The following is a 26,931-nucleotide window of genomic DNA, read 5'->3' on the forward strand; positions in this document are numbered from 1 at the left end:
AAGTGCAGTAAATTCTTTAATACAAAATACAAGTAAATAATTCAGCATATAGAGACACCCATTCGAATATTTGAAAGAACCAATGTTGGCCAAGGAATTGGACATTTTTACCTCCACAACCACAGGTGGACAGAGGTTAAGTTTCCACCCCTGTCTGTTTGTCGAAGAGCATGATATCTCAAAAAGTTACGGATAAATTCATCCAAAACTGGTGGACAGGTTGGGCACATGACAAGGACGAATAAATTCGGTTTTGGTGATCATTCAAATCCAGATACGAGGATTTTTAATCCACCACCGATGGTGGATGGAGGTTATGTTTTCACCTGTCTGTTTGTGAACAGGATGTCTCAAAAAGTTGTGGACAGATTCGGACAAAATTTGGTGGAGAGGTTGGGTTTGTGACGACGCGAATCGATTAGCTTTTCCGATAATTTTTTTTTAAAAGTGATTCTTCACCATTGAGAGATCGGGCCAAAAACACAATATTTCAAAAAGTTATGGACAGAGTATGACAAAACTTGGTGGATGAGTCGGTTCGATGACAAGAACAAAGTCATTAGATTTTGGTTCAGGTCCAAATCCAGATTAGGCCAATCAGTGGGATACAAGACAAACCGTTCAACCTGGCAGAGGTATCCGCTCTACCAAGTGCCATTCTAGTTGGACATGTGATCATAACTACAATAATCCACTTGGTTGCACAAAATTTCTCATCCCTTGCCATGGATGTGACCGAGAAAAAGATCTACCCAAGGACCAATTTCAAGAGTTAACTGCTCACATATCACCTTGAGAACAGGTTTCCAAGTTGCGATTCCCCAACAGATACTGCAGAAAGCGAGTTAGGTCAGATTTTATTGTATTTTTCGAAGGGGGCGAGGAAGAGCAATCATTGGAAATGTGAATGCAAGACACACAAGGGTGTTTTTCCTCTTGCAAGTATCATTTTTGCCATAACGTGTTATGTATTACTCAATCTTCACAGCAATAGTCATAAACTGGGTCAACACCTGGTAGAATATTTAGTTATTTAATGATAAAACTCTACACCTCACCAGCACCCACAACAAACAAACTTTTATTCTTGAAGGATAAGAGAAACTGCAGCACTGAGATCATCAACCACTGTATGTGGTGTTACGCTCGGGTGGTGTTCATCTTCCGGACTGATTTGGGGTGGAGGGGATGACAAAACAAGTCAAGGAGATTAAATTAAGGACCTCTAACACTTTGTGGTGTCACAAGTAAAAGTTGACAAAAATGCATCGCGGTAGAGAAGCATAATCACGAGTTCCACGCATGACGGAATGTGAAACGTACCGGAACTTTCCCGTTCTCACAAGTATTCCCAAAAGGCCACAGTTCTGAGCTCCACCAACATCACCCACGAGATCGTCACCGATCATGGCAACCTGGGGAGCATGTTCTTAGTGCAAAAAGACTACGATAAAAGCCGTTAAACAAAAACAGTCAAGAAAAACTTGCATATATTTATATACCTGGCAGGGCTCTAGCTGCAGCTCCTGTACAGCAGCCGTGAAGAATGCTGGAGATGGTTTACCCACAACTTCAGCTTTAATGTTGCAGGCATACTGCTCACATCACACAGGACAATCCACCTCGGCATTAAACAAACCTCATTCTTAGCAAATCAACTCAAGAATCAATTGTGCTTTAGTCAACATCTATATATATATGTATATATATATATATATATATATATATGTATATATATATATGTATATGTATATATATATATATATGTATATGTATATATATACAGTCACGTGAAAAAGTAAGTACACCCCATGTAAAGTTTTGACCTTTTCAACATATTTCAACATACAGCTATTTGATCTTCATTTCAACAATATTGATAGATATGAATGATCGTTTTAAGGCCATTTTCCCCGCTAGAGCGGGGGTTAGCCTTGCGGGGCCCATGACAATCATGGTTCCCTATTTGAGGCAATCTTTTTATGGCCGGATGCCCTTCCTGGCACCAACCCTTGGTCACGCTCTTACGATGCGCAGGGATACGGTGTACCTATCCTAAATCGGGGTACTCACCGTGATCATTCATCCCAGCAAGCTGGTACTCAATTTGCCGACCTCGGAAGGATGACAGGCTGAGTCAACCCCCCTGGCGTTAATTCAGCGATCGATCGGGATTCGAACCCAGGATCCTGGGATCCCAAGCCGGCACCCTAACCGCTAAGCCAACACCAGGCTAATGTGCACACAATATTCATATCACAAATGGCTATCGACAAGAAAACTTTCACATAAGTTGAAGCAATGCTAAATGGTATCAATATTTCGGTACTATATCAAGAGAATGGGGTAGAGAAGTCCTAAATGCCTAAGCAGCTTGAAAAGCGACATTCAATCGGATGATACAACAAAATACACTTTTCATGTGAAGGCTGGTACCATTCTCTGTTAACGGAAAAGATAAGCACGAGATTTTACCAATTTTTAGTTCTTCAAATCCATCAACAATGGGTCAAATCCCATCGACTTAACAGGTAGTGTGGAATAGGCCACCCACACATCCTCCAGCTAAGGCCAGGCGGTTGTACTCAAGAACAGCAGCTTCAGTCTGAAACACCTTGAGGTTGGCTCCATGGCTCATCACATAGGTCTCAATTTCCTTCGGAACCTGAAATCTCTCATTCATTCCTCGACCGACAATGATCGTGGTTGCACCATGATCCAGCACCTCCTGAATGTCAGCTGGCTGGACCCCGGGCTCATGCTTGGTTCCCGTTTCACGCCAGTCCCAGGCTCTGCTTCCACCCGGCCACACTTTACAGTCCTTGAAAGTACCTCCTCGAGCCCCATCCACATTCACGCTCCCCCATTCCACCTTAGAGATTTGTGGGGAAGTCATGCAGCGGCAAACTACACATGAAGACCTTGTTTCTTCCACGGGTTATGACAGGGGAAGATGTTCTAAAAGCTGCACTGACGGGTTTAATCAAAAGACAGAGACAATGTCCTTCCCCAAACCCACCACTAATATCACACACACCACCAATACACACACACCACCAATACACACACACCACCAATACACACACACCACCAATACACACACACCACCAATACACACACACCACCAATACACACACACACACACACACACACACACACACACACACACACACACACACACACACACACACACACACACACACACACACACACACACACACACACACACAATATTGATAGATAAAGGTGATATAATGTAACAAATATTATGAAACATTTACATTTTGTAGTCCATTGTATAATTTAAATAAACATAAATGCAAATTTCGCATGTGGAAAAAGTAAGTACACCCTTGGCTTTACTAGGTGGTATTGCCCCCTTTGGCAGAAACAACCTCAAGTAGGCGTTTCTTATAACTGTCGACCAGTCTCTGACATCGACTGGGAGAAATTTTTGCCCACTCCTCCATGCAGAATTCTTTCAGGTGTGCGATGTTTGAGGGGTTTCTTGCATGCACAGCTCGTTTCAAATCCCCCCACAACATCTCGATGGGATTGAGATCCGGGCTTTGACTTGGCCATTCCAGACCCCTCCATTTCTTTCTTTTTAGCCATTCCTTGGTGGATTTACTGGTATATTTAGGGTCATTGTCATGTTGCAAGGTCCACCTTCGGTTGAGCTTCAACTTTCCGACAGATGGCCTCACATTATCCTCAAGCACCCTCTGGTACAATGAAGAATTCATAGTGGATTCTATCATGGTGAGCTGCCCAGGCCCCGATGCAGCAAAGCTGCCGCAAACCATAATATTTCCACCACCATGCTTTACAGTTGGTATCAGGTTCTTGTGGTCAAATGCTGTCTTTGGTTTTCGCCAAACATGTCTTCTGGTACTGTGGCCAAATAGCTCTACCTTTGACTCATCTGTCCAGAGCACATTGTTCCAGAAGTGCTGGTCTTTGCCTCGGTGTTCATTGGGAAACTTTAGTCTTGCCCTGATGTTCTTTCTGGACAGCAAATGTTTCCTCCTGGCACACGTCCCATGTAGATCAAATTTGTGCAGCCTCTTTCTAATGGTAGACTCGTGCACTTTGACATCAACAGTGGCAAGAGCTACCTGTAGGTCCCGTGATGACATTCTGGGGTCCTTAGAGACTTGTTTCAGCATCTTGCGGTCTGCTCTCGGGCTGAACTTGCTGGGGCAGCCTGGCCTGAACAAGTTGGCAGTTGTTTGGAATCTTCTCCACTTGTAGATGATCTTCCGGACAGTCGAATGAGTGATTTCAAATTGTTTGGAGATCTTTTTAAATCCCTTCCCAGACTCGTAGGCATCTATAACCTTCTTTCTGAAGGCCTCAGAGAGCTCTTTTGATCGAGGCATGGTGACGCCACACACTTCAACAACAAAGGGCAAACCAAACGAAATGTCTGAGGTTTAAATAAGACAGGTTCCTCCAAGATCCTCTCTAACGATGTTCTAATCATTTGCACCTGAGCTGGTGCACCTGATTCTAATTTTAGGTATTTGAAGTAGTGATAAATGTCGGGGTGTACTTACTTTTTCCACATGCGAAATTTGCATTTATGTTTATTTAAATTATACAATGGACTACAAAATGTAAATGTTTCATGATATTTGTTATATTATATCACCTTTATCTATCAATATTGTTGAAATGAAGATCAAATAGCTGTATGTTGAAATATGTTGAAAAAGTCAAAACTTTACATGGGGTGTACTTACTTTTTCACGTGGCTGTACATATACGAGTATTAAACCTCCTAGCATGATGGAGCAGTGAGGCACAGCTCCCGTACCATAACAGCTGGCGTTGCACGATCTGTGAGCGACAATGGCCGTCTGCTACACAAGCACATAGTCTCTGCTTCACTGCCCATCACCCAGGAAGTGGGGCTGCAGTTGGACATAAGAATCTAAAAAAGCTCTTCTGACCCCATAAATGCAACACAGCATGAATCACCACGTGCGCTTGTGCACCGCTTCGCCTCCCGCCCAGATGGCTTCAGCGGATCATACTGGAGTCTGTTTTAAAAACCAATAAAATCAATAAAATTTCTTTCAAAAGAAACAAAAATTATAAAGTGCATTTCCAAGAATGTGCTGCAGCACATTGCCCACCGAAAGTGGGCCAAGAAGGGTAGGCAGGAGTGCCCGCAAGTTAGCAATGCACACTCACTCGCCGTTATCTACCTGGATCGATTAATAGATCCATATGCACAACTGACTTGTGTATTGGTGGATTCTATCAGATGAGAATTTTTATTTTCAATGTTGTAACAGACAAACAATGACCCACCTCTAGGGCACAAGTGAATGCTCCAACATCAAGCTTCAGTCCATCCGTTTCCTTGTAATACTTCCTATGGGGTTGTTTATGATAGTTGAGAACTGGGTATCACGGAACACAAATGGGGTAAACATTGGAAGAAAAATATGAATGGAAGAATCAGACTGACCCCTTTCCAAGACAGAAGAGCAGTGGCTGTGGCAGTTTGAGGAGAAGCTGGAATGCCTCATTGAGTCGGTCATAGGTAAAGTACTTGGCAGCATCACCGATGACTACACAGTTTGGGTCTCTCAGATCAATGCCATGGTACTCAGGTAGGGCATCTGTAAGAGGTCAACCACTTGCATAAATCGATTTGAATGGTAGAAATAGACTGTCCCACAAATTATTCAACAACTACAGGTTGTATCTGTGCATTGATGATTACTGGTACGAGAGAAATGAAAACTTCTTGGAACGATAGAATGTTTATCCTGTTTATCTGGTCATTTCATGAGAATTATTTTCACATTTATTTGTGCATTTGACCCCCAATAAACCAAGGCACCTGGGTAGACCAATAGGTGAGGACGAAGACTTCGCTCACGAAGAATCCGACAAACAGCAGGGGCAGGAGACAGAATGTCTTCCGAGCAAATGTCAAAGCCCAGGCCCTGCAGTTTGGTTGCAAGTATTACTCGGGTCGTCTGGGACTCGTTGGTGCAAAAGCGCAATGGTAGTCCTGCCTCATGAACTCTGGAAAGTAAATATATTTTAATTTATCAAAGCCATAATTCAAGATCAAGAACAAGACGACTTCAAGGTTAACTAGGACACTCGGTAGAGCACATACCTCCACCAGGATGAACAGTTTATGGTTTCTATCCCACTGATAGGCTGAATCTGGATTCGGACCTGAACCAAAATCGAATCGGCTCGTTCTTGTCACCTAATCAACTCGTCCACCAAGTTTATTCATAACTCGTCCACAACTTTTAAAAATATGTTACATATCGCTTTTCATCCGATCTCTCAATGGTGAAAAATCACTTCAGATATTAAATAATTCACGTATCCGAACCCATATTCAGATCGTCACCAAAATCGAATCAATATGGTCTTGTCACATACCAAATCTGTCCACCAAGTTTGGTCCAAATCCACCTATAATTTTTTTTTTTGAGACATCGCACTATATGTCGGGTTTTTTTTTTTAGCCTGGTGTTGGCTTAGCGGTTAGGGTGCGGCTTGGGATCCTAGGATCCTGGGTTCGAATCCTGGTCGATTGCTGAATTAACACCAAGGGGTGACTCAGCCTGTCATCCTTCCAAGGTCAGCAAATTGAGTAGCAGTTTACTGGTAATTCCCTGTGTCGCAAGAGGCGACTAACAGGGTTGGCGGCAGGAAGGGCATCCGGCCATAAAACATTGCTTCAAAAAAAGGGGACCACGATGCCCAAAAAAGGGCAACACCTGCTCTGTGGGGAAAAATGGCCTCTAAAGGTGGTTCTTCTTCTATTCTATATGTCGGTTTTTTCCCGATCACTCAATAGTGAAGAATCACTTCAAAAATCAAATAACTCGCATCCGAATCCAGATCCAGATCTTCACCAAAATCGAATCGATATGGTCTTGCCTCACACACCCAACCTCTCCACCAAGTTTCGTCCAAATCCGTCCACAACTTTTTGAGATATCCTGCTATATGTCGGTTTTAGCCCCAACTCCCAATGGTGAAGAATCATTTTAAAAATTCCAGTAGCCCGATCCATATCTGGATCTTCAGCAAAATCTAATCATTTTGTCTTTGTCACTTTTTTTTTTTTTTTTTTTTTTTTTTTTTTTTTTTTTTTTTTTTTTTTTTTTTTTTTTTTTTTTTTTTTTTTTTTTTTTTTTTTTTTTGTTGTTTTTTTTGTTTTTTTTGTATACAAGATCGAGGCTCGTGAAAGAGCGAACATTAATCACACAGAAAGACAAACCGACACATAAAACATATAACATAGGGAGCGGTAGACAAGATGGGGAGAGAGGGGGAAGGACACAAACACAACATTTGAGAGCAGGGACCGAGAGACATGGAGACATCGAGAGATCTGAGAGAGGGCGAGGGCTTTGGGGGGGGGGGGGGCGTGGGAAGGGGGCAGTGGGAGAGGTATAAAACATATGGACACTGCCAGGACTTCCAGGAAAGAAGTTGGAATTTCAAACAAGGTGGATCTGGGGTGAATTAGCGGGGGTAGAAAAGATCAAGGTTTTGGATGGGGGAAGATAAGAGATGGTGGTGAACAGCTGTTTTAAAGACCTGGAGGGAGGAGTGGGATTGAAGGGAGTGAGGGAGTTTGTTCCAGAGGCGGGAGAAAAGAGGAATGAAAGAGTGAAGGTGAGCGGAGAGCCGAGATTTCGGCAGTTTAACCATCAGAGGGTTGCTGGCAGATCTTGTGCGACCTGTAGGAATATTTGGGGGACAGAGCACAGAGAGAGCTGGGGGTGCAAGGCCGGAGAGGAGTCGGTAGAAGACAGAAAGACCACCTACCTGCCTGCGGTGAGTGAGTGAAAGGCCCTCAGAGATAGCTTCATCGCGGGAGATTCCAATAATTCTGAAAGCTTTGGTTTCAACAGCGTGAAGCCGAGCTAGGTGTGAGGCAGGAGCACCGGCCCATAGGGGAGAACAGTATTCCATTGAGCTGCGGATGAAAGCCTTGTATGTGGTGAGGAGCTCAGGTGTGCCGAGGAAGGACTTCGCACGACGGAGGATGCCCAGTCGGCGACTGGCTTTGGAGGCCAGCTTGGAAATGTGGTTTTCCCAAGAAAGATCATGGCAGATAGTGAGACCCAAAATGTTGAGCGACAGAACTTCTTGGAGAGGATTGTTGAGAAAGTAGATGGGAGGGTTGTCCAGTCGATCTTTTCGGAGAGACATAGTAAGAGTGTGAGATTTGTCAGGCTTGAAAGACATGTTCCACTTGTTTGACCAGTCTGTGATTTTGTCCAGGTCTTCAGAGAGTGAGGAGGCAGCAGACTGCCGATCTGAGGGAAGAGGAATGGAGCGGCAGAGAGTGGAGTCATCAGCAAAGAGATAGAGAGGATTTTCGAGAGAGTCGGAGAGATCATTGATGAAGACCAGAAAAAGCACGGGGCCCAGAACACTGCCTTGGGGAACTCCAGCCTGAACAGGAAGAGGAGATGAGAGAAACCCATTCAGGGCCACACGTTGACGACGACTAGAGAGGAAGTCCGCCAGCCATGCGTGGAGATTTCCATGGATACCAAAGGAGGAGAGTTTGGTGAGCAGAGCAGGGTGCCAGACCGTGTCGAAGGCACGTGATATGTCGAGGGAGACAGCTCTAATTTCCTGTTTGGCATTGAGGACCTCCATCCATTGTTGAGACAGCAGAAGCAGCATGTCCAGAGTAGAGTGACCTGGTCTGAAACCAAATTGATGATCAGAGATCAAGCCATTGGAGAAGAGGAAAGATTTCATATCAGAAGCAATGATGGATTCCATGACTTTGCTGATAATTGGGAGAAGGCTGATTGGTCTGTAGTTGCTAGGATCTGTTTTTGCACCTTTTTTGTGCAAAGCGGTGATGTTGGCTGATTTCCAAGCAGATGGCAGTTGACCTTGAGCAAAAGAGAGGGTGAAGAGAACAGAGAGAGGGTGAGATAGAGCAGCAGAGCAGGATTTTAGGACCCGTGGGCTGATGCCGTCGGGTCCAGTTGCAGAATCAGAGTCGAGGGTTGACAGAAACTTTTCCACCTTGTCAGGAGGAAAGGACACGGAGTCCAGGAGCAGCAGGGTACGACTGGGTATGGTGGGTACAGAGAGGGATGGGTTTGGGACACAAGATTTAGAGGCAAACACAGAGTTGAGGCATTCAGCTTTTTCACGTGCGGAGTCAGCTGTGTAGCCGTTTGAGGTAAGGGAGGGGATGGAGGGGGAACAAACACCAGAAACGGATTTGACCAGACGCCACCAGGATTTGGAAGAGGGAGACAGATAAGAGAGTTCGGTCTTGAGAACGGAGAGATATTGTTTCCTGGCTCTCCTGAGGGTGGACACACACTTGTTTCGGGCTTTGTGAAAGGAAATGAGATTTCCTTCCGTTGGATTTGCTTTCCAGGAGACGAAGGCAAGTTGTTTCTGGGCAACAGCCTCACCACAAGATTCCGTGTACCATGGACGGGAGGAAGGGTATGACAACTGAAGACGAGATGGGATAAATCTGTGCATGAGAGAGAGCAATTTACTTTGGAAGAATTCCCAGGATGAGTTGATGTCAGAGGTGGTAGAGATGGGAGACCAGTCCAGATGATTGATGGCTGCTTGAAGACCGTGCCAGTTGGCCTGAGTGAAATGCCAGACTCGTCGACGCTGAGCAGGCTCCCTGAGGATGGTCAGAGAGATGTCCACTTTAACAAGGACATGATCAGATGATCCGATCGGAGCAGAAGAAGAGCAGCAGACATTTTCAGGGAAGTTAGTCATAACTCCATAAGTCCAGAAGAGAAGATGTTCCGTTGACTGAGATCCGGGTCGGGAAATTGACAGATTGTGTCAGTCCCAGTGAGTCGCAGAAGTCCTTTGCTGAGGAGCCATGGCTGGTGAGAGAGGTACCCACACCCAGCCAACTGGCATGATGACAGTTGAAATCACCACATATGAGGAAGAGAGAGTTGGGATGAGTAGATAGAAGTTGGTCCATATCATCAGACAGCGAGATGTAGATGGAGTCATCACTGTTTGGTGGACGGTACAACACACATATGAACAAGAGGTGGGAGCGAAGGGGAAGCCGTAGCCAGAGGTATTCCTGGGGGTGAGGTGGAGAGAGTGCAGTGCAGGGCGAGTGAGGAAGAGAGTTTTTGATAAAGATAGCAACCCCGCCTCCAGGACGAGGCTCAGGTCTATCATACCGGAGGAGGGAGTAGCCCGGGAGAGATACTATGGAATCAGAGACATCATAAAGGAGGAAAGTCTGTTAAGCAGATCACGTCTGGTTTGACAGAAGCAACCTGTATGGAGAGATCAGTTAAGTTTGAACGAAGGCCCCGGATGTTTGAGGTCCATACCGTTAATGAAGAGGAAGGGGGAGCATCAGATACAGAACAGGGGGGAGGAGGGGTAGGGTAAGATGTGGAAGAGGTGGAAGAGGTAGGGAGAGTTGTTGAAGGTGTGTCAGAGATTTCAGAATAGCTCGGAGAAAGGGAAGGATGGGGCGGACAAAAGGTTTGATGGTGATTGGGTGAGCCACAATGAGGTGTTATTTGAGGAGGGGGAAGAGCGAGGCAGAAGGTTGGGGGAGATGGAGGTGAGAGTTTGAGGGGGGAAGAAGCGGGGAGGACGCTTTGAGGAGGGGGAGTGAGAGGGGGGAAATTGAGAAGCAATGAGGGTGGGGAGATTTGAAGGGGAGGGGTGAGGGGGGAGTTTGGGAGGGAAGGGACAAGGGGAGGGATTTGAAAGGGATGGGATATGGGGGAGATTTGGAGGGGAGGGGTGAGGCAGGAGTCTAGGAGGGGAGGGGCGAGGGGGCGTCTTGGCGGGGAGGGGTGAGGGGGTAGTTTAGGAGGGAGGGGGCAAGGGGGGAGATTTGAAAGGGATGGGTGATGGGGAAGATTTGGAGGGGAGGGGTGATGGGGAAGATTTGGAGGGGAGGGGTTATGGGGAAGATTTGGAGGGGAGGGGTGAGATTGGATTTTTGAAAGTGTACGATTTATGGGAAACGAACATTTATTGCAAAATGAGTTTCTTGTGACCTTCGAGTTAAAAATACGTTTAAGGACGCTGGATGGAGGATGGAGTGCAGGAGAGTTTAGGGAATGTAGAAAAAAGGCACTATAGGAGATGGATATTTTTTTTGGGATGAATTGATTTGGTGAGCAAGTCGAAAGCAGCCTTTTAAAGAAGAAGAAGAAAAAGGTGTTATAAAATATGACGGAATACATAACTTGAGGGGAAAGTGTAAACATTGAAGGTTAATGAGTGAAAACTATCTGGGGAAATGGGGGAGAAACACGTGGTCGAAGAACGAACGAACGAATAAGAATGAATAAACGAATGAGAACAGAGAAGGAAATGTTTTTTTTTTTTTGAGTTGAGATTTACACAAGGAAGTAGGCTGTGGGTGAAAAGCCTGGGAATACAGAGAACGAAAGTTATTGGATCACAAACAACGGACCACTGAGAGAAAAACAAAGCCTCAAGGTTGTACAGTGCACACTGTACAAGGCCTTGCTCGCGACACGGCAAACAGACGATCAATTTATGACAGATAAACACCGAGAAACAACCAAAGTTGCACACAATAACTTCACACACCGAAAGATAAATACAGTTTCGACAAAATACAATTGTGAACAGACTTAACTTCGAAAAACGTGGAGACCGTGTGGAGCTTCGAAAATCCCTGCCGCCGTCTCCAAGATCTCGCGAGATCTCTCAAGAGAGAGATCTCTCAACAGATCGAGATCTCTCAACATACCCAACCTCTCTGCGAAATTTCGTCCGAATCCGTAATACAACTTTTTGAGATATCTTGTTCACAAATAGACAAACCGACAAACAAAGACAGACAGTGGTGAAAACATAACCTCCATTCACCTTTGGTGGTGGAGGTAACGAGGACATTACAGTGTTTGGGATAATAGTGCGAGAAGGCAGAAGTCATCAGGAGTAAAATAAAAAGAAGTAATTTTTAAAAGCCAAAACGAACGTGTGGCTTAACCACATTGAGCGACGGCCATCTTGGACAATGCATTATGCAGTGATAATGGTTCCTGGTAATGGTAATGGCCTGGTGTTGGCTTAGCGGTTAGGGTGCCGGCTTGGGATCCTAGGATCCTGGGTTCGAATCCCGGTCGATCGCTGAATTAACGCCAGGGGGGTTGACTCAGCCTGTCATCCTTCCGAGGTCGGCAAATTTGAGTACCAGCTTGCTGGGATGAATGATCACGGTGTGTACCCCGGTTTAGAATAGGTACATCGTATCCCTGCGCATCGTAAGAGGCGACCAAGGGTTGGTGTCAGGAAGGGCATCCGGCCATAAAAACATTGCCTCAAACAGGGAACCATGATTGTCATGGGGCCCGCAAGGCTAACCCCCCCCCCCCCCCTCTAGTGGGGAAAATGGCCTTAAAACGATCATTCATTCATTCAAATGGTTGCTGGTACAGTGAGTGTCCTTGACCTCCAATTGTAATATTGACACCTGATAATAACTATCATCACGAGAACCGACAAGTTGGATCTGCATCAGAATCTTAATCAGCTTGTTCTGGTCACCTGCACACATTGACCAGTTTTTATATTATTCAGCCATTATCTGTAAATTCCACTCCAGCCCATATGGAATGCTGGCCGATATGGCAGAAGAGGCAGCATAAGAGAGGCCAGGTTTATAATAAGAGATCAAAAGTCCCAACAACAGGCCTTGTGTTTTGGTCCCATTGCAGGAGGGGCCAATAATGTTGAGAGCTTCAGATTCCACAGAATCCAGAGAGATAGATATGATGCAGGGGCACCAGCCCATAGGGTGGGGCACAAGTCAAATTAACTACAAACGAAGGCCTTGTCAGCTACATGTAGTTTTGATTCAAAGGAATCGAGGATAACTTGGAACTAGTGCACACGTGGAATTGGCAGGCCGCTTATATAATCTGAGGTCGTTGTTAATGATGAGGCCTAGAAGTTCAAGATATTGAATCACTTACAGTGCCTGACCAGAGAAATAGAGAGGAATGTTCATTTGATGATCCTTTTGGAGCAATGGAGTGAAACCTCTTGACATCCCCAATTCTGACTAAAGAAAAGAACCATCTTTAGAGGCCATTTCCCCCCCGCAGAGCAGGAGTTGGCCTTTTTCGGGCACCGTGGTCCCCTTTTTGAAGCAATGTTTTATGGCCGGATGCCCTTCCTGCCGCCAACCCTGTGGGTCACCTCTTGCGACACACAGGGAATTACCAGTGAACTGGTACTCAATTTGCCGGCCTCGGAAGGATGACAGGTCGTTTGCCGACCCCCTGGCGTTAATTCAGCAATCGACCGGGATTTGAACCCAGGATCCGAGGATCCCAAGCCGGCACCCTAACCGCTAAGCCAACACCAGGCCTATCCCCAATTCTGACTCATGAGGGGAAACACTGAAACTACCAACCAAGATGATGGGGTCAGAAGATCCGGATCCGGATCCAGCTGGTAGAATTGTTAAAGTGATTATTCACCATTGTGAGATAGGGCCAAAAACGATACATAGTAAGATATCTCAAAAGGTTATGGACAGATTTGGACGAAATTTGGTGGACCAGTTGGGTGTCTGACAAGGACAAATAGATTCGATTTTTGTGAAGATCTGGATATAGATTTGGATAATATGAGAATTATTTAATATTTAAGTGATTCTTCACCATTGAGTGATATGGCCAACCAGGCGGAGGTATGCTCTTGACTGAGTGCCGTTCCAGTTAAATTTGAGTTTATCATCAGGAAAACGTGATTATTCTGTTTTAATTTTGCATAAGGTGTTAGAATGGACAAATTTAAGGTTAAAATTACTAAATTTCCCCACCATGGGAAGAGGGACACGCCCCTCTCGCCATGGGAAGAGGGGCACGCCCCTCTCGCCATGGGAAGAGGGGCACGCCCCTCTCGCCATGGGAAGAGGGGCACGCCCCTCTCGCCATGGGAAGAGGGGCACGCCCCTCTCGCCATGGGAAGAGGGACACGCCCTCTGTCGCCTTGGGAAGAGGGGCACGCCCATCTCGCCATGGGAAGAGGGACACGCTCCCTCTCGCCATGGGAAGAGGGACACGCTCCCTCTCGCCATGGGAAGAGGGACACGCCCATCTCGCCATGGGAAGAGGGACACGCTCCCTCTCGCCATGGGAAGAGGGACACGCCCCCTCTCGCCATGGGAAGAGGGACACGCCCCTCTCGCCATGGGAAGAGGGACACGCCCCCTCTCGCCATGGGAAGAGGGACACGCCCCCTCTCGCCATGGGAAGAGGCAGGGGCGCTGTAAGGGGGGAAAAGTTAGGATTCCAAGGGCCCTGCACTGACAGGGGCCCTAAAATCCCTGGACCCAGGACAGGCTTTGCAGTCTTGCCGTGCTGTCCATTGAAAGTCAGTCGGCTAGAAAGCTGGACTTCAAAGCCTTGATCAGTGACTTTGCCAGCAACTGCTGGGCTCTTGGTGTGTGAGGCTGAGCAAGGACCAGTGATAACTAAATGGCATGGCTCTTAGCCCAGCGGCTAAGTCGAAAAATATGGCAGTATATTTCACTTTGTGGAGAAATTATGAAACTTTGCACACAGGTTGGGGACCCCAGTAGGAACATTTTTCGATTAGGACCCAACTCAGCATAGGCCAAAAGTCAACAACTTTGTCAAATTTCTAAAATCCTCAATTTTCATCTGATTGACTTGAAATTTGAAGAGCATTTACATATCAGGTCACTGAATACAACTACCAATTATTTTTGAGGTCAACATTGGCCAAAAGGTCAACATAGGCCAAATTTCTAAAATCCTCAATTTTCATCCGATTGACTTGAAAAGGAACGATCTTGAATGACCTGGACATGGTTTATGGTTTTCCACCTGTAAAAGAAAACATGCGTTAATACAATAATGATAACGAACTTTGATGTCTGCAAAGAACTTTCTTGCATAAAAAAGGAAATCTTCTGTCTTAACCTAAACTAATGCAAACAGATGGCAGCACTGAAATAATATGGGGTGCTAAGTAAATTCATATGGGGTGCTAACTGATCACCTGTTCACCAAAATTGTCATGGGGGGGGGGGGGGGGGGGGGGGGGTTATCCACTGCAATCGTATTTCTATCGGCCACCAGGGGGCGCTTCAGAGTTGGGTCCTAATCGAAAAATGTTCCTACTGGGGTCCTCCACCTGTCTGCAAAGTTTCATAATTTCTCCACAAAGTGAAATATTTTTCGACTTGGCCGCTGGGCTATCTGGATATTGGATCATTTCACTTGGTATGTATACTTGTATGTACACTCTGCTGCTGATTTTATTATTTTGTTTGTTATATCATTCCATAGATGACAATGTTAATTGAAGAGGTTAATGTATGTTGTAATTCTTACCATTAAAATTACATTTAGACTGTAAAAGATGGCCTTCAGCACATTTCTTGTGTGGGTATCAGTCTTGCATCAAATAGTGAATTCCATACTGTATGCAGAAATATAAGCATCGTTTCAACCTCCTGGCAAAAATGGCGGGGAAAAAAATTTGGGTGCTTGCTTCATAGTGGTCCATTGTGATATCATTTCATGGGGCCCAAATTCCTGGCGGCGCCCCTGGCCTGAAGAGGGATACGCCCCTCTCTCCACCCAGACCCCTCCCCCTCGCATGACGGATCCCTTTCCATCATATTGGCATACTGCTTTCTCTTGCCTCAATGTAAGCCAACTATGTATTCAGCATCAACATTTAAACGGATTCAAGGTTTTCTACACTCCGATTGCTCCAAAGGACCAGATAAAATAAAAACAACAAACACTCTTGGTTTGAATGGAGGTTGTAAACTTCAGTTTTTGTCTCGAGAAAACAAAACGACATTAGGTGTCCATACATCTTCCTTAATAATCGATGCTATCACTTCGTAAACCTTTTTACACAGTACCTGACGCGATATATAATCACACCTGTAATGCCAAACAATGTAAGCGCGGCATTCATTGCAAGAATGGTGACGAAACAAGCACACCTCCGGACTGCGTCCACGGAACCCGGAACTGCTACGGGTCCTGACGATCCCCCTTCGTACATCACACCCGAGATGTCAAACAACAAACCCCGAACTCCACGAAACGCCATTCTAAATGCCCACTGACACCACGTGACCACCTACCTAACCGCGGGAACGGGAACTCGCAAATATATATATGTATATATATAATTATATATAAAATTATATAAACACACCTTCTACTGTAATCTATCACTAATTGGAATTGATACGTTTAAATTAGTAAGGAAAGTAAAATAGACGTTAATTTAATAAATTGCCAATTCTGTTAACAATGCGACGAACTACTTCATCATGGCTGCCATATATTGGACATGTGCATACAGTTTAAAAAAGACAAGTATATGAAACATTTTCCCCACATTGTAAGCACTATTTGCATATACATTAAGGAAAACTTCAAATGATAAGAAGATAAAGTAATATTTTGACACTACGGGCTTGGAGTGCCTCATAGATCCTTGTAGTTGTAGATCTGCAGGACAGTGCTGGGTCGCGGACCGCGGACGTGATTGGTATTGGTTTCGCACGTGATTGGCGATGGACGTCGCAATGGAGGCGTCTCGTCGATAAACTGATCACCTGTTTAGAAATGGCATCGAGACAACGAGATACGTTGTTTTCGAAGCCGATCTGGGATGTCGACAGAGAGATTCTGCTTATAAACTTCTTTCAGGGTGAGAGGAGAGAAGGAATCAGCGATTGACTTGTTTATTCATATATTAGGGACTCCATGACTGATTGAACTGTTAATGTTATTCAATTTCTAAGACTAAGTCGTTTGGTAATAAAAAAAGAAGGCCTTGATTGATTCTATGGGCTTAAACAAAAGGTAATTTAAAATGAAAGGAATATATTGAACCAATTTGATGGATTTTAATCGCCAAACGTAAAACCGAATGTTTAATATCGTTCTGGTCAGGGATTGTTGTGATGTTGAGGTGAATTGTCAGGTTCCTTTTCCCGCCCTTTTCGTGGTCATTCGGCCGGGCTCGCTCTCGCCAATTTGAATTATTTGAAAATGTATTTTTTTCGTTGATTGACGGATAAAACGTTCATGGTGCGCAACGGTTTTCAATGACATATAGCCTATAGGTGTCCGCGGAACTACGTAATTTCCGGTTAGTGCACCCTTAGCGACAACAGTCACGTGATTGGATACGTTGAAAACAAACCACAAAAGGGCACGTGTTACAGCTTACTTCCGGTAGTCTCACCCTCACCTATGGCCTACGTATTTGTAGCATAAATTTGCATATTAATTAGGTGATGTCCACAAAGTTTCCATAACCCCTTATAAAATTCGAGCCTTCCATGTGACTCGTGTTTACCTGCTCACCTGACACTGACCCTCCAGGTGGGTTGGGTCTTTGAGTGAAAGTGCGAGTCACGTGATGCTTATTTGTATGAAATTTTAAAAATCGATTGCAAAATCCATTTTAATATAATGATCATATATATTGTATATTGACTAAATTTTGGGTTTGATTGAGAAATGACGTAATATTACCATTGTTTCTAAGGTAAGAGACATTGCTACACTGTATCACATCGAGGCTCATGGAATAGGTATAACACGGTATGGAACAGAGCAGCCAGAACAGAAGTGAAAGTGGAGGAACACACCCACAGCAGGGTAGAGGAACCAAGGAGAAGGGTAGTAGTGTATAGTTGTTGTCATGGTGACTGGTGTATGTTTGAGTGACGCGTTTTGTCGGTGTGCAGCGTATCGTTTCCTTTGGGACTCGTCACATGGCGAATACTTTTGTAAGGAGTTGCGTAACATGCGGTTGCAAGAGCTGTGCCAGACGCTGGGCCGAGACCGCAATGGTAACCCCTTCATGGGTACGTATCTCGTCGTGCAAGTGGTCAGATGTATATCAAATTAAATTGCAAAATAATTTGCAAAATGGAACATTTGTTGTTTTTTCTTTTTTTTGCACCCTGACATTGTTTTATATTCACAAAATTCTGGATTCGTAACCATGCTTTTATTTTCTCACCGTGTCACTCTTTATATCCTTCGTGTAATCTATGTACAAGCTCCTCCATGAAACAGAGGGTCGTACACACAATGCATCCGTGTTGAGAAGTTGGCTATAACGATAACTGATTGTAATGGTCGTGCAACGTTATCACATTTAACAAACAAATGTCAGTGGCACCAAAATTAACTTCAAAATTGACCAGAATTTTTGTTGTTGCAAACCTGCATGCAGAGAATGATATAAGGAGTAAATGGAAGAACTTGCGCACGACTTATGGACGAGAGCTGAAACGCATGGAGCGAGTGCGGTTGCTGGGTTGGGAGCGTTGTGATTCTCATTGGTACCACTTTGCCCGACTCTTCTTCCTGCGGGAATCTATAAAGGCCCGTAGAAGTGATAATATGAGCACGAACCAAGAAAACCATGACTGCTTGGATTCCCCACAAGAGCAAACTCATTCGGTAAAGAATATTGAGCTATTTTTTGTTTGTTGTAGATTAATCTGGATTTTTTTCTCACTTACTCCAATCTATATATATAAAACACAGTTGTGTGTGTGTGTGTGTGTGTGTGTGTGTGTGTGTGTGTGTGTGTGTGTGTGTGTGTGTGTGTGTGTGTGTGTGTGTGTGTGTGTGTGTGTGTGTGTGTGTGTGTGTGTGTATGTAATGTTACCGATAGACTCCTAAACGGAGAGGCTTACGTGCTTGATATTTGGCATAGATATGGCCATTGAGCCTGGGACGAACATGGCCGAACTCAAAATATTTGACGATCCATATTTTTTATTCATATTTACCTCAGCGCATTTCAGCGCACGGAATCAACGGAATCGGAGCAGGTGGGCGCTGATTCGCTCAGAGCGATCACGTGATGACGCTATGACACTATGAACGATATGACGCTATGAACGATATGACGCTATGGACGCTATGACGCTATGAAAAAAAAAATCGCTATGACGCTCAGAGCTCGCTTAGAGCTCGCTCAGAGGGATCACGTGATGACGCTATGAATGATATGACGCTATGACGCTATGAAAAAAAAAATCGCTATGAAACGCTATGAACGATATGACGCTATGAACGCTATGACGCTATGAAAAAAAAAATCGCTACGACGCTATGAAACGCTATGAACGCTATGACGCTATGAAAAAAAAAAATCGCTATGACGCTATGAAACGCTATGAACGCTATGACGCTATGATGCTATGAAAAAAAAAATCACTCGCTTTGCCAAGGGGCTCGCTCCCCCCCCCCCCGTTCCCCTCCCCTTCCCCCTCCTCCTCCCTTCCCCCGCCCGGCAATGCCAGGTACTTCTGCTAGTAAGTCTATAACGAGAATGTTGCGCTTCACATTTCACTAAATCATGCTTTGTTTGGTGATGTTGTTGTAGTTAAAATGGACCGAAGTGTTTGTAAGAAATGTGTGGTCAAGCTGGGCGATGGCAGGATGGCCTGGACTGCAGTGGTTCCTCACCTTTTTAAAGGCGCCAAACCCTAACAAAACCCACCGAACACTCGCGGAACCCCTCAAATTTGACCAAAAAAATTAGAAGAATTGCATCTTAATGCGTTTTCTGGTCTTCTTTTCGGGAGGCGATCTGGGAAATGTGTGGTTTTGTTTTGGCAATGAAGAAGAAAGAAGAACCACCTTTAGAGGCCATTTTTCCCTGCAAAGCAGGGGTTGGCCTTTTTCGGGCGCCATGGTCCCCTTTTTGAAGCAATGTTTTACGGCCGGATGCCCTTCCTGCCACCAACCCTGTTAGTCGACTTTTGCGACACACAGGGAATTACCAGTGAACTGGTACTCAATTTGCCGACCTCGGAAGTATGACAGGCTGAGTCAACCCCCCTTTGTTTTGGCAAGGGCCACCCTCACATCATTTTCGCATGCAAGCCTGCACCTTTTCTTTGTTTTAATGTCCACCATTTTCGAAAACGCATGCTCGCAGAGATACGTTGTAACGAACGGCACGGGGATCTCAAGGGCAATTTTAGTGATGTGAGGATACCCATCCATGTGACGGCACCAAAACGTTGAGAGCGTTGTTGTGCCGAAGAGTTGTTGTTGAGTCTGGCTCTGCTGAAGTTCGATGAGGTCGTCGAGGTATTGGTCATTGACATCTGCCGTTGCAACGTCGAAAGTAAACGGCTGCCGCACCCATGCTGGGTATTGCTCTTGGTCGGGGAAGTAGCCGTCGAATGACTTTCCCAGCTCATCCAAGTGCGTGGCAATCGCTTGCTTCAGCTCCCCCGGTACAGCAGTGCCTCCAACTTCAGGCTCGTCTTCGATCCCGCTCACGCACTCGTCCAGTAGCGAAAAGTTTGCGAAGTTGTCATTCTCTGTTCGCCGCCTCCACAACGGTAACTTCTTTCGGAAAGCGCTCAGCTTTTCTTCAGATTCAATGGCATTCACTCCACCGCCCTGCATCTGGCAATTGAGATGATTGAGTGCGTCGAAGATGTCAGCCAAGTACGCCAAGGCGAGGATGAACTCTGACTCTTGGAAGTGCATTGCATGGCAATGCTGGTGTTCTCGCAAAAACAGGGCTAATTCTACACGCAAGGCAAAAACACGGCTCACTACCTTCCCTTGTGATAACCATCGAACGTTAGAGTGGTAGAGAAGGACTTCGAATTCAGAAACGATTTCATTGCACAGCTCTTTGAAGATGCGATGATTCAGAGCATGGCTTCGTACGTAATTCACAGTTTCAACAACGATTTTCAGAACATTGGCCAGTTTTGGAGGCAGGGTTTTTGATGCCAGCGCGTGTCTGTACAGGACGCAGTGCGTGACGATGATGTGTGGTGCATCGGCCTTCACCAGCGCTCCAAAATCGGAGTTGCATCCCAGCATGGCTGGAGCTCCGTCCGAGCAAACTGCAGACACCATGTTCCACGAGAGGCCGTTGCTTCTGAAGAAGTCGTCCACAAGCTTCTTCACGTCAGCTGCCTTCGTCGTTGTTGTGAGAGGCTTGCAGAACAGAAAGTCTTCCTTGATCTCGTCTCCTTTGACATAACGCACAAATAAGATGAGCTGGCTCAAATTCGAAACGTCGGTGGTCTCGTCGAGTTGAAGGCTGAATTTCGTCGGGCTTGTGACTAAATCTGCAACTACCTGGGCGAGGATGTCGTCGCTCATGTCGTCGATTCTGCATCTGATGGTGTCATTTGCGAGTGGAACGAGAGACAACTTGTTTTCAGCAGCTTTTCCCTGCATGATGTTGGCCATCTTCAACGCGGCCGGTTTGATGAGTGTCTCGCCAACGGTGTGCGGTTTGCCCTGCTTTGCGATCAGGTACGCTACTTCATACGACGCGGTGAGGAACGGTTTCTCAATTGGAACAAAGCCGAGAGTGGGCAAGGTAGCACTTGCGTCGAATTGGACTCTCTTCAATTTGAATTCATCCAGTGTTACGTCTTTGTACTGCCCCTCGCTGTGCAGTTTTTTTAAGTGTTCCTGTAGTTTTGCTGGTGCTAGGCTGGAGATGCTCAACTTGACATTGCAAAGCATGCATTGAGGACGCTGACTTCCGTCCCGTTCCGTCAAACACGTGAACCCGTACTGTACGTAATCCTCCGACCACTTCCTTTTTTTGCTCAACATACTGCAAAAAAAAGAAGAAAAAAAGTAACAAACTGATCTTAATTGAGTTTGGGCAAATAATTATATGACAAAAATTAAAAAAGGAACATGCTTAAATACAATCAGTACCCCTCTGAAAACTGAGAAATTTTAACGAAGAAAACATAACTTATAGTTACGATGACGGGATTTATTATCTACTCAACTCTGTCACCTCAAATCCCAGTATTACATAGAAAACTGCGAATTGTTAGTTTTGAATTGCGACAAAAGGAGTTATATCACCTCCACCTAATTTTCTGAGTAATTCAATCATATTTTATAATCACCATCCACTTTTGACTTTAATATAACTGAACCCACCCTGCATATCCACAAACATTTCCAACTTACTTTTCAATTAATCAGTAACTCCAAAGTAACGTACGGCACACGGCAAGCTAATCAAAGCTAATATAACACTGGAATTTCCGAACACCTGCAAAGTCCAAAATCCAGTAAGTAAGTAAGCAAGTAAGCACCATCAACAAAATAATTAGCAAGTTGCTCATTGATTCAACTTACTACAGTCAGTGTGAAACAACTTATCTTAAACACAGACCAGAGAAACCATGAATGGGATGGGAATACAATTACAAATAACATTTCCATTCGTTAGTAACATACATAGCAAAATAATAATAATATTAATAATAAGCGTAATTACACATAGATTCAAAATTGATACAAAAAAAAAATCAACAAAAAAGCAAATTGCAATGCATTTCGGAGGACCTCCGCCGAACCCCTGAGACTGGCTCACTGAACCCCTGGTGTTCTGTCGAACCCAGGTTAAGAACCACGGGCCTAGAGGTACGCAAACTCGCTTGTAAACCATCTAGCCCGGCTTTGAATCCTGACCCAGCTTTAAACTGTCGTCCCGGTGTTTCACAGGCAGGGTGATTCATGAATGTGTGTGCCGTCTCTCGGATGGATGTTGAACTGGGCGTCCCTTTTGTCATCATTAGTTGCTGAACGTTAAAGATCCTACGGTGTCCTTTGCGAAGAGAAGACGAGGCAGCCGGTTCATCAAAGACTTGAGCCATGCTTCCCCCGGCCAACCCCACAAGAATGTGGGAATAATTGTGGCCATTAAAGAAGAAAAAGTACAGACATGCTGGAATTCAGTCAAAATGCAGATCTTCTCTTTATTGCAATAACATTGTTTGATTATGAGTTAATTTTATTGCAAATTCTGTAAATGTACTGAATCTGAGCTTACTATATGATCTGAGTTGGTCCTTTTTCTTTTTTTTTTGCACAGCTGTTGGACGATTCGAGGCATGATGTAATACCCATGGAAGATATAATACGAGAGATCGGGCCCGATGGCCGGCTTGCACCAATTACATCTGGTCGCCTGAATAAGGGATTCCATGTCCTGCCTTCCTTGGGTAACAAATTGAAAACAAGCCAAAACAATTTGCCCAATGGGGATGACCATCGTGTCAACTTAGCGCAGCAAATGGTAGAGGTAGCCCAGCCAAATATCAAGTCGGAAAATGATGCTGAGACACTGTTTGGCTTACATGTTGCATGCAGCTTGCGCCGCATGACGCCATACAGCCGGGAGATGGCCAAATTGGACATTCAGCGATTGTTTGTGCAGTATGCTTTCCGCAACCAGAGCAACCAGCAGGAAAAGACCTTGCAGAGTGAAATTGGCAGTAGCTGTTCCTGGTAAAACCTTATGAGAGTGCTTGGGATCTATCCAGGATTCTTTTAATTTCGTTCACACTTTGCTGGTACCTTGTACACTAGGAGAGAGCATGTGGACTTTAAACCTTTGATTGTCTCCAATTTGATTGTTTAATCTTATAAACTTGGAATTGAAGTTCAACACCATTGAATCTTCATCATCGTGCGGGGTGCCTTATAAAAAGGTCAAATAAGTGCCAAGGGTAGAAAAAAGTTATTTCTTGAGTCACACATCATTTTAGGCCACTGCATCTGCAGGCTTTTATTGATGTTTTTATTGATGTTTATTGATCAATTTGTGTAGTTGTCATCCTTGAGCTGTGCAAGCACCTTATGTTACTGCTGATTTCTGTACTTTTTATGTTTACGGCCTTTTACACCTGCCCTTTTTCAGTAGTTTATGCTGTTTATGGCCTTTTTGATTCCTGCTTTCAGTAGTTTATGCATGTTTATAGATTTTTTTTATACCACATTTTGGTAGTTTATCCATGTTTAGGGCCTGGTGTTGGCTTAGCGGCTAGGGTGCCAGCTTAGGATCCTGGGTTCGAATCCCAGTCGATCGCTGAATTAACGCCAGGGGGGTTGACTCAGCCTGTCATCCTTCCGAGGTCGGCTAATTGAGCACCAGTTCACTGGTAATTCCCTGTTTGTCGTAAAAGGCGACAAACAGGGTTGGCGGCAGGAAGGGCATCCGGCCGTAAAACATTGCTTCAAAAAGGGGACCAAAAACAACAACAACCACGGTGCCCGAAAAAGGCCAACCCCCGCGCTGCGGGGAAAAATGGCCTCTAAAGGCGTTTTTATTATTATTTATTTTTATCCATGTTTAGGGCCATTTGACTCCCCCATTTCCCTAGTTTTTCCATGTTTATAGCTTTTTCTTCGTTTCATTTTGCTAGTTTTAGCATTTTTATGGCCTTCTCCCCACCCCCCACCCCCCTCCTTTTTGGTAGTTGCGTGTTTATGGCCTTTTTATTAATTCCCCAATTTTTCAGTAGTTTCTGTTCTTACAGCCTTTTTTTTGAGTCCTGATTTTCATCGTTTTTCAAGTTTATAGGTTTTTATTATTTCATATTTCGGTAATTTATCCATGCTTATGGCCTTTTTACTTCCCATTTTCCCTACTTTTTGCATGTTAATGGGTTTTCTTAATTCCCCTTTTTCCTGGTTTTTGCACGTTTATAGGTTTTCTTAATTCCCCTTTTTCCTAGTTTTTGCATATTTATAGCTTTTTCTTAATTCCCATGTTCCCTAGTTTTTGCATGGTTATGGCTTTTTCTTAATTCCCATGTTCCCTAGTTTTTGCATGGTTATGGCTTTTTCTTAATTCCCATGTTTCCTAGTTTTTGCATGGTTATAACTTTTCCCTAATTCCCCTTTTCCCTAGTTTTTGCATGTTTATAAGTTTTCTTAATTCCCCTTTTCCCTAGTTTTTGCATGTTTATAGGTTTTCTTAATTCCCCTTTTTCCTAGTTTTTGCATGTTTATAGGTTTTCTTAATTCCCCTTTTCCCTAGTTTTTGCACGTTTATAGGTTTTCTTAATTCCCCTTTTCCCTAGTTTTTGCATGTTTATAGGTTTTCTTAATTCCCCTTTTCCCTAGTTTTTGCATGTTTATGGGTTTTCTTAATTCCCCTTTTTCCTAGTTTTTGCATGTTTATAGGTTTTCTTAATTCCCCTTTTCCCTAGTTTTTGCATGTTTATAGGTTTTCTTAATTCCCCTTTTCCCTAGTTTTTGCATGTTTATAGGTTTTCTTAATTCCCCTTTTCCCTAGTTTTTGCATGTTTATAGGTTTTCGTAATTCCCCTTTTTCCTAGTTTTTGCATGTTTATAGGTTTTCGTAATTCCCCTTTTTCCTAGTTTTTGCATGTTTATAGCTTTTTCTTAATTCCCATGTTCCCTATTTTTTGCATGGCTATAACTTTTTCTTAATTCCCCTTTTCCTAGTTTTTGCATGTTTACAGGTTTTCTTAATTCCCCTTTTCCTTAGTTTTTGCATGTTTATAGTTGTTGTTTTTTTTTCATTGCCATTTCCCCTAGTCTTTGCATTTTATAGCTTTATCTAAATTCTCTATTTCCCTAGTTTTTGCATGTTTGTAGCTTTTTCTTAATTCCCCTTTCCTTCGTTTTTGCATGTTTATAGCTTTTCCTTAATTCCTATTTTGGTAGTTTCTGCATGTTTTTCACCCGCTTCCATTGGCTATGAAAGCCTCTGGGTTATTCTGATTACATTTTTGCTTCTATGGGGCAGGCTTGGTGTGTGAGCGATGTCATGGCATTAATCTGTGCTATTGTTGCTGTTATCAAATTGAGACTGACAGTGGGGCCTATTATGGGTCTTAAATTATTCCGAGTTTATACCCTGTCAGATGACTGTTACGACGAGTGCTTGAATAATTGAATCACTTGGAGACCAGGTTGGTCACGTCAGTTGATTACAAGTCTTTTGAGTTGTGCAAATTTTGTAAGTATCGGTTTGTGAGAATCCTTTGATTTATATGTTATGATTTTTTTTTAATTTGGCCACTAGGGACATTGCAAATCTACAGTTGAGTACTCGACTTGTTCAGTTTATCAAAGCAATATTAAAATCTCATCCAAACAAATTCCTTACTTACGAGTGGCATTCAAAAAGTGATATGTATGTATTTTTGTATTTTTTAACCAAACATTATTTAATGTATCTATATATGTATTTATGCCATGTCATACTTTTGCTTTTTTTTAGTGTATTGGTCAATTCTGAGTAACAGTATCTTGATCGTATAACTTTTTGAACATTTCATTTTTTCCAAAATTCTCTGGATATACTTTGCTGGAAACACTTTTATTATGCTATATATTCAACACAACTTGAAAATGGAGATAATACAGAGTACCTGCTCCTCACATCCCTTTTAAAATACATCTTTTGAAACGGGGTGGGGAGAGCGGGTGAAGGGGGGGGGGGGGGCGTGGGAGGGGAGGGGAGGGTGAAGTTGGCTTACTATTACATTTCGCTTGCTGGTATTTGCAATGGAAAGAAAATTTTTATTCTATAAAATGGTTTGATCAAAATTACTTTTTGATTCTTTCTCTTGCAACTTCAGACCATGACTGCCAAAAATGAAATTATATTTGTGGTCTTCTCATTTAATTGCCCATTTGTTGATGCCCTTGCTTTCAAGGATTGTTATTTTGTCAGCCATTTTTCTTGAGGTTGGTTTGTGTTTTGAAAAAAGAGAGGAATGCATATGCGTCAACAATGAGCGAGTACAACATTTAACAAAAGAGTTCAGAGAAAATGTTACCTCATGCAGTGTATACTTCAAATATACGTGCAAATAAATGAATTTCGTGTTTTGACGCAGTGTCGATTACACCTCATATCTAACACGTTACATTAGTCATCTGTACCTGTTGTTTGTGTCCTTTATGGCATCCTTAAAAACAGTAAGTTTCCTGTTTGGAATGACAAGGAAGTTTCCTCTTCGTTTTCAAAATATAACATTAAATTTAAATTAAGTTGTTCCTTGATCATAAACTGCTGTTTGCGGACAGACGGCCGTCAGACATGAAC

At 43.9% G+C, this 26,931-nt stretch overlaps 2 protein-coding genes and 1 pseudogene across 3 annotated transcripts; 1 reads left to right on the forward strand and 2 right to left on the reverse strand.

The window, feature by feature from the left end:
• LHPP (phospholysine phosphohistidine inorganic pyrophosphate phosphatase) lies at positions 1 to 16,215 on the reverse strand. The gene is made up of 7 exons (XM_068103811.2): positions 16,016 to 16,215; positions 5,858 to 6,045; positions 5,480 to 5,633; positions 5,320 to 5,383; positions 1,503 to 1,595; positions 1,324 to 1,415; positions 1 to 1,169 (listed from the first exon to the last, which is right to left on the reverse strand). The coding sequence occupies exons 1-7, from the start codon at positions 16,123 to 16,125 to the stop codon at positions 1,082 to 1,084; spliced, it is 789 nt and encodes a 262-aa protein (XP_067959912.1). The 5' UTR covers positions 16,126 to 16,215; the 3' UTR covers positions 1 to 1,081.
• On the reverse strand, positions 2,383 to 3,009 carry LOC137438232 (mth938 domain-containing protein pseudogene; annotated as a pseudogene).
• Positions 16,216 to 16,542: 327 nt separating the features above from the next.
• LOC137417872 (uncharacterized) lies at positions 16,543 to 26,717 on the forward strand. Of its 2 annotated transcripts, XM_068103809.2 has the most exons (5): positions 16,543 to 16,734; positions 17,783 to 17,902; positions 18,277 to 18,506; positions 22,643 to 22,780; positions 22,939 to 26,717. In XM_068103809.2, exons 1-5 carry the CDS (start codon positions 16,650 to 16,652, stop codon positions 23,356 to 23,358), a joined length of 993 nt encoding a protein of 330 aa, XP_067959910.1. In that variant the 5' UTR covers positions 16,543 to 16,649; the 3' UTR covers positions 23,359 to 26,717. The 2 variants fall into 2 exon arrangements, with proteins under 2 accessions (XP_067959910.1, XP_067959911.1); XM_068103810.2 differs by lacking the exon at positions 22,643 to 22,780.
• The last annotated feature ends 214 nt before the right edge of the window (positions 26,718 to 26,931 follow it).

The sequence above is a fragment of the Myxine glutinosa genome, chromosome 12, assembly GCF_964187855.1.
Source record: "Myxine glutinosa chromosome 12, kmMyxGlut1.1, whole genome shotgun sequence".
Lineage (NCBI taxonomy): Eukaryota > Metazoa > Chordata > Myxini > Myxiniformes > Myxinidae > Myxine > Myxine glutinosa.

Bases quoted from the DNA above. Each gene is read 5' to 3' on its own strand.
- LHPP (XM_068103811.2), bottom strand. From the start codon at position 16,125: ATGGCGTTTCGTGGAGTTCGGGGTTTGTTGTTTGACATCTCGGGTGTG. The intron at 5,384-5,479 runs GTCAGTCTGATT...ACAACCCCATAG, and splicing joins CTCTTCTGTCTTGGAAAGGG to GAAGTATTACAAGGAAACGG. The intron at 1,170-1,323 runs GTACGTTTCACA...ACCCCAAATCAG, and splicing joins GTGAGAACGGGAAAGTTCCG to TCCGGAAGATGAACACCACC.
- LOC137417872 (XM_068103809.2), top strand. From the start codon at position 16,650: ATGGCATCGAGACAACGAGATACGTTGTTTTCGAAGCCGATCTGGGAT. The intron at 16,735-17,782 runs GTGAGAGGAGAG...GTCGGTGTGCAG, and splicing joins GCTTATAAACTTCTTTCAGG to CGTATCGTTTCCTTTGGGAC. The intron at 17,903-18,276 runs GTACGTATCTCG...ACCTGCATGCAG, and splicing joins CAATGGTAACCCCTTCATGG to AGAATGATATAAGGAGTAAA.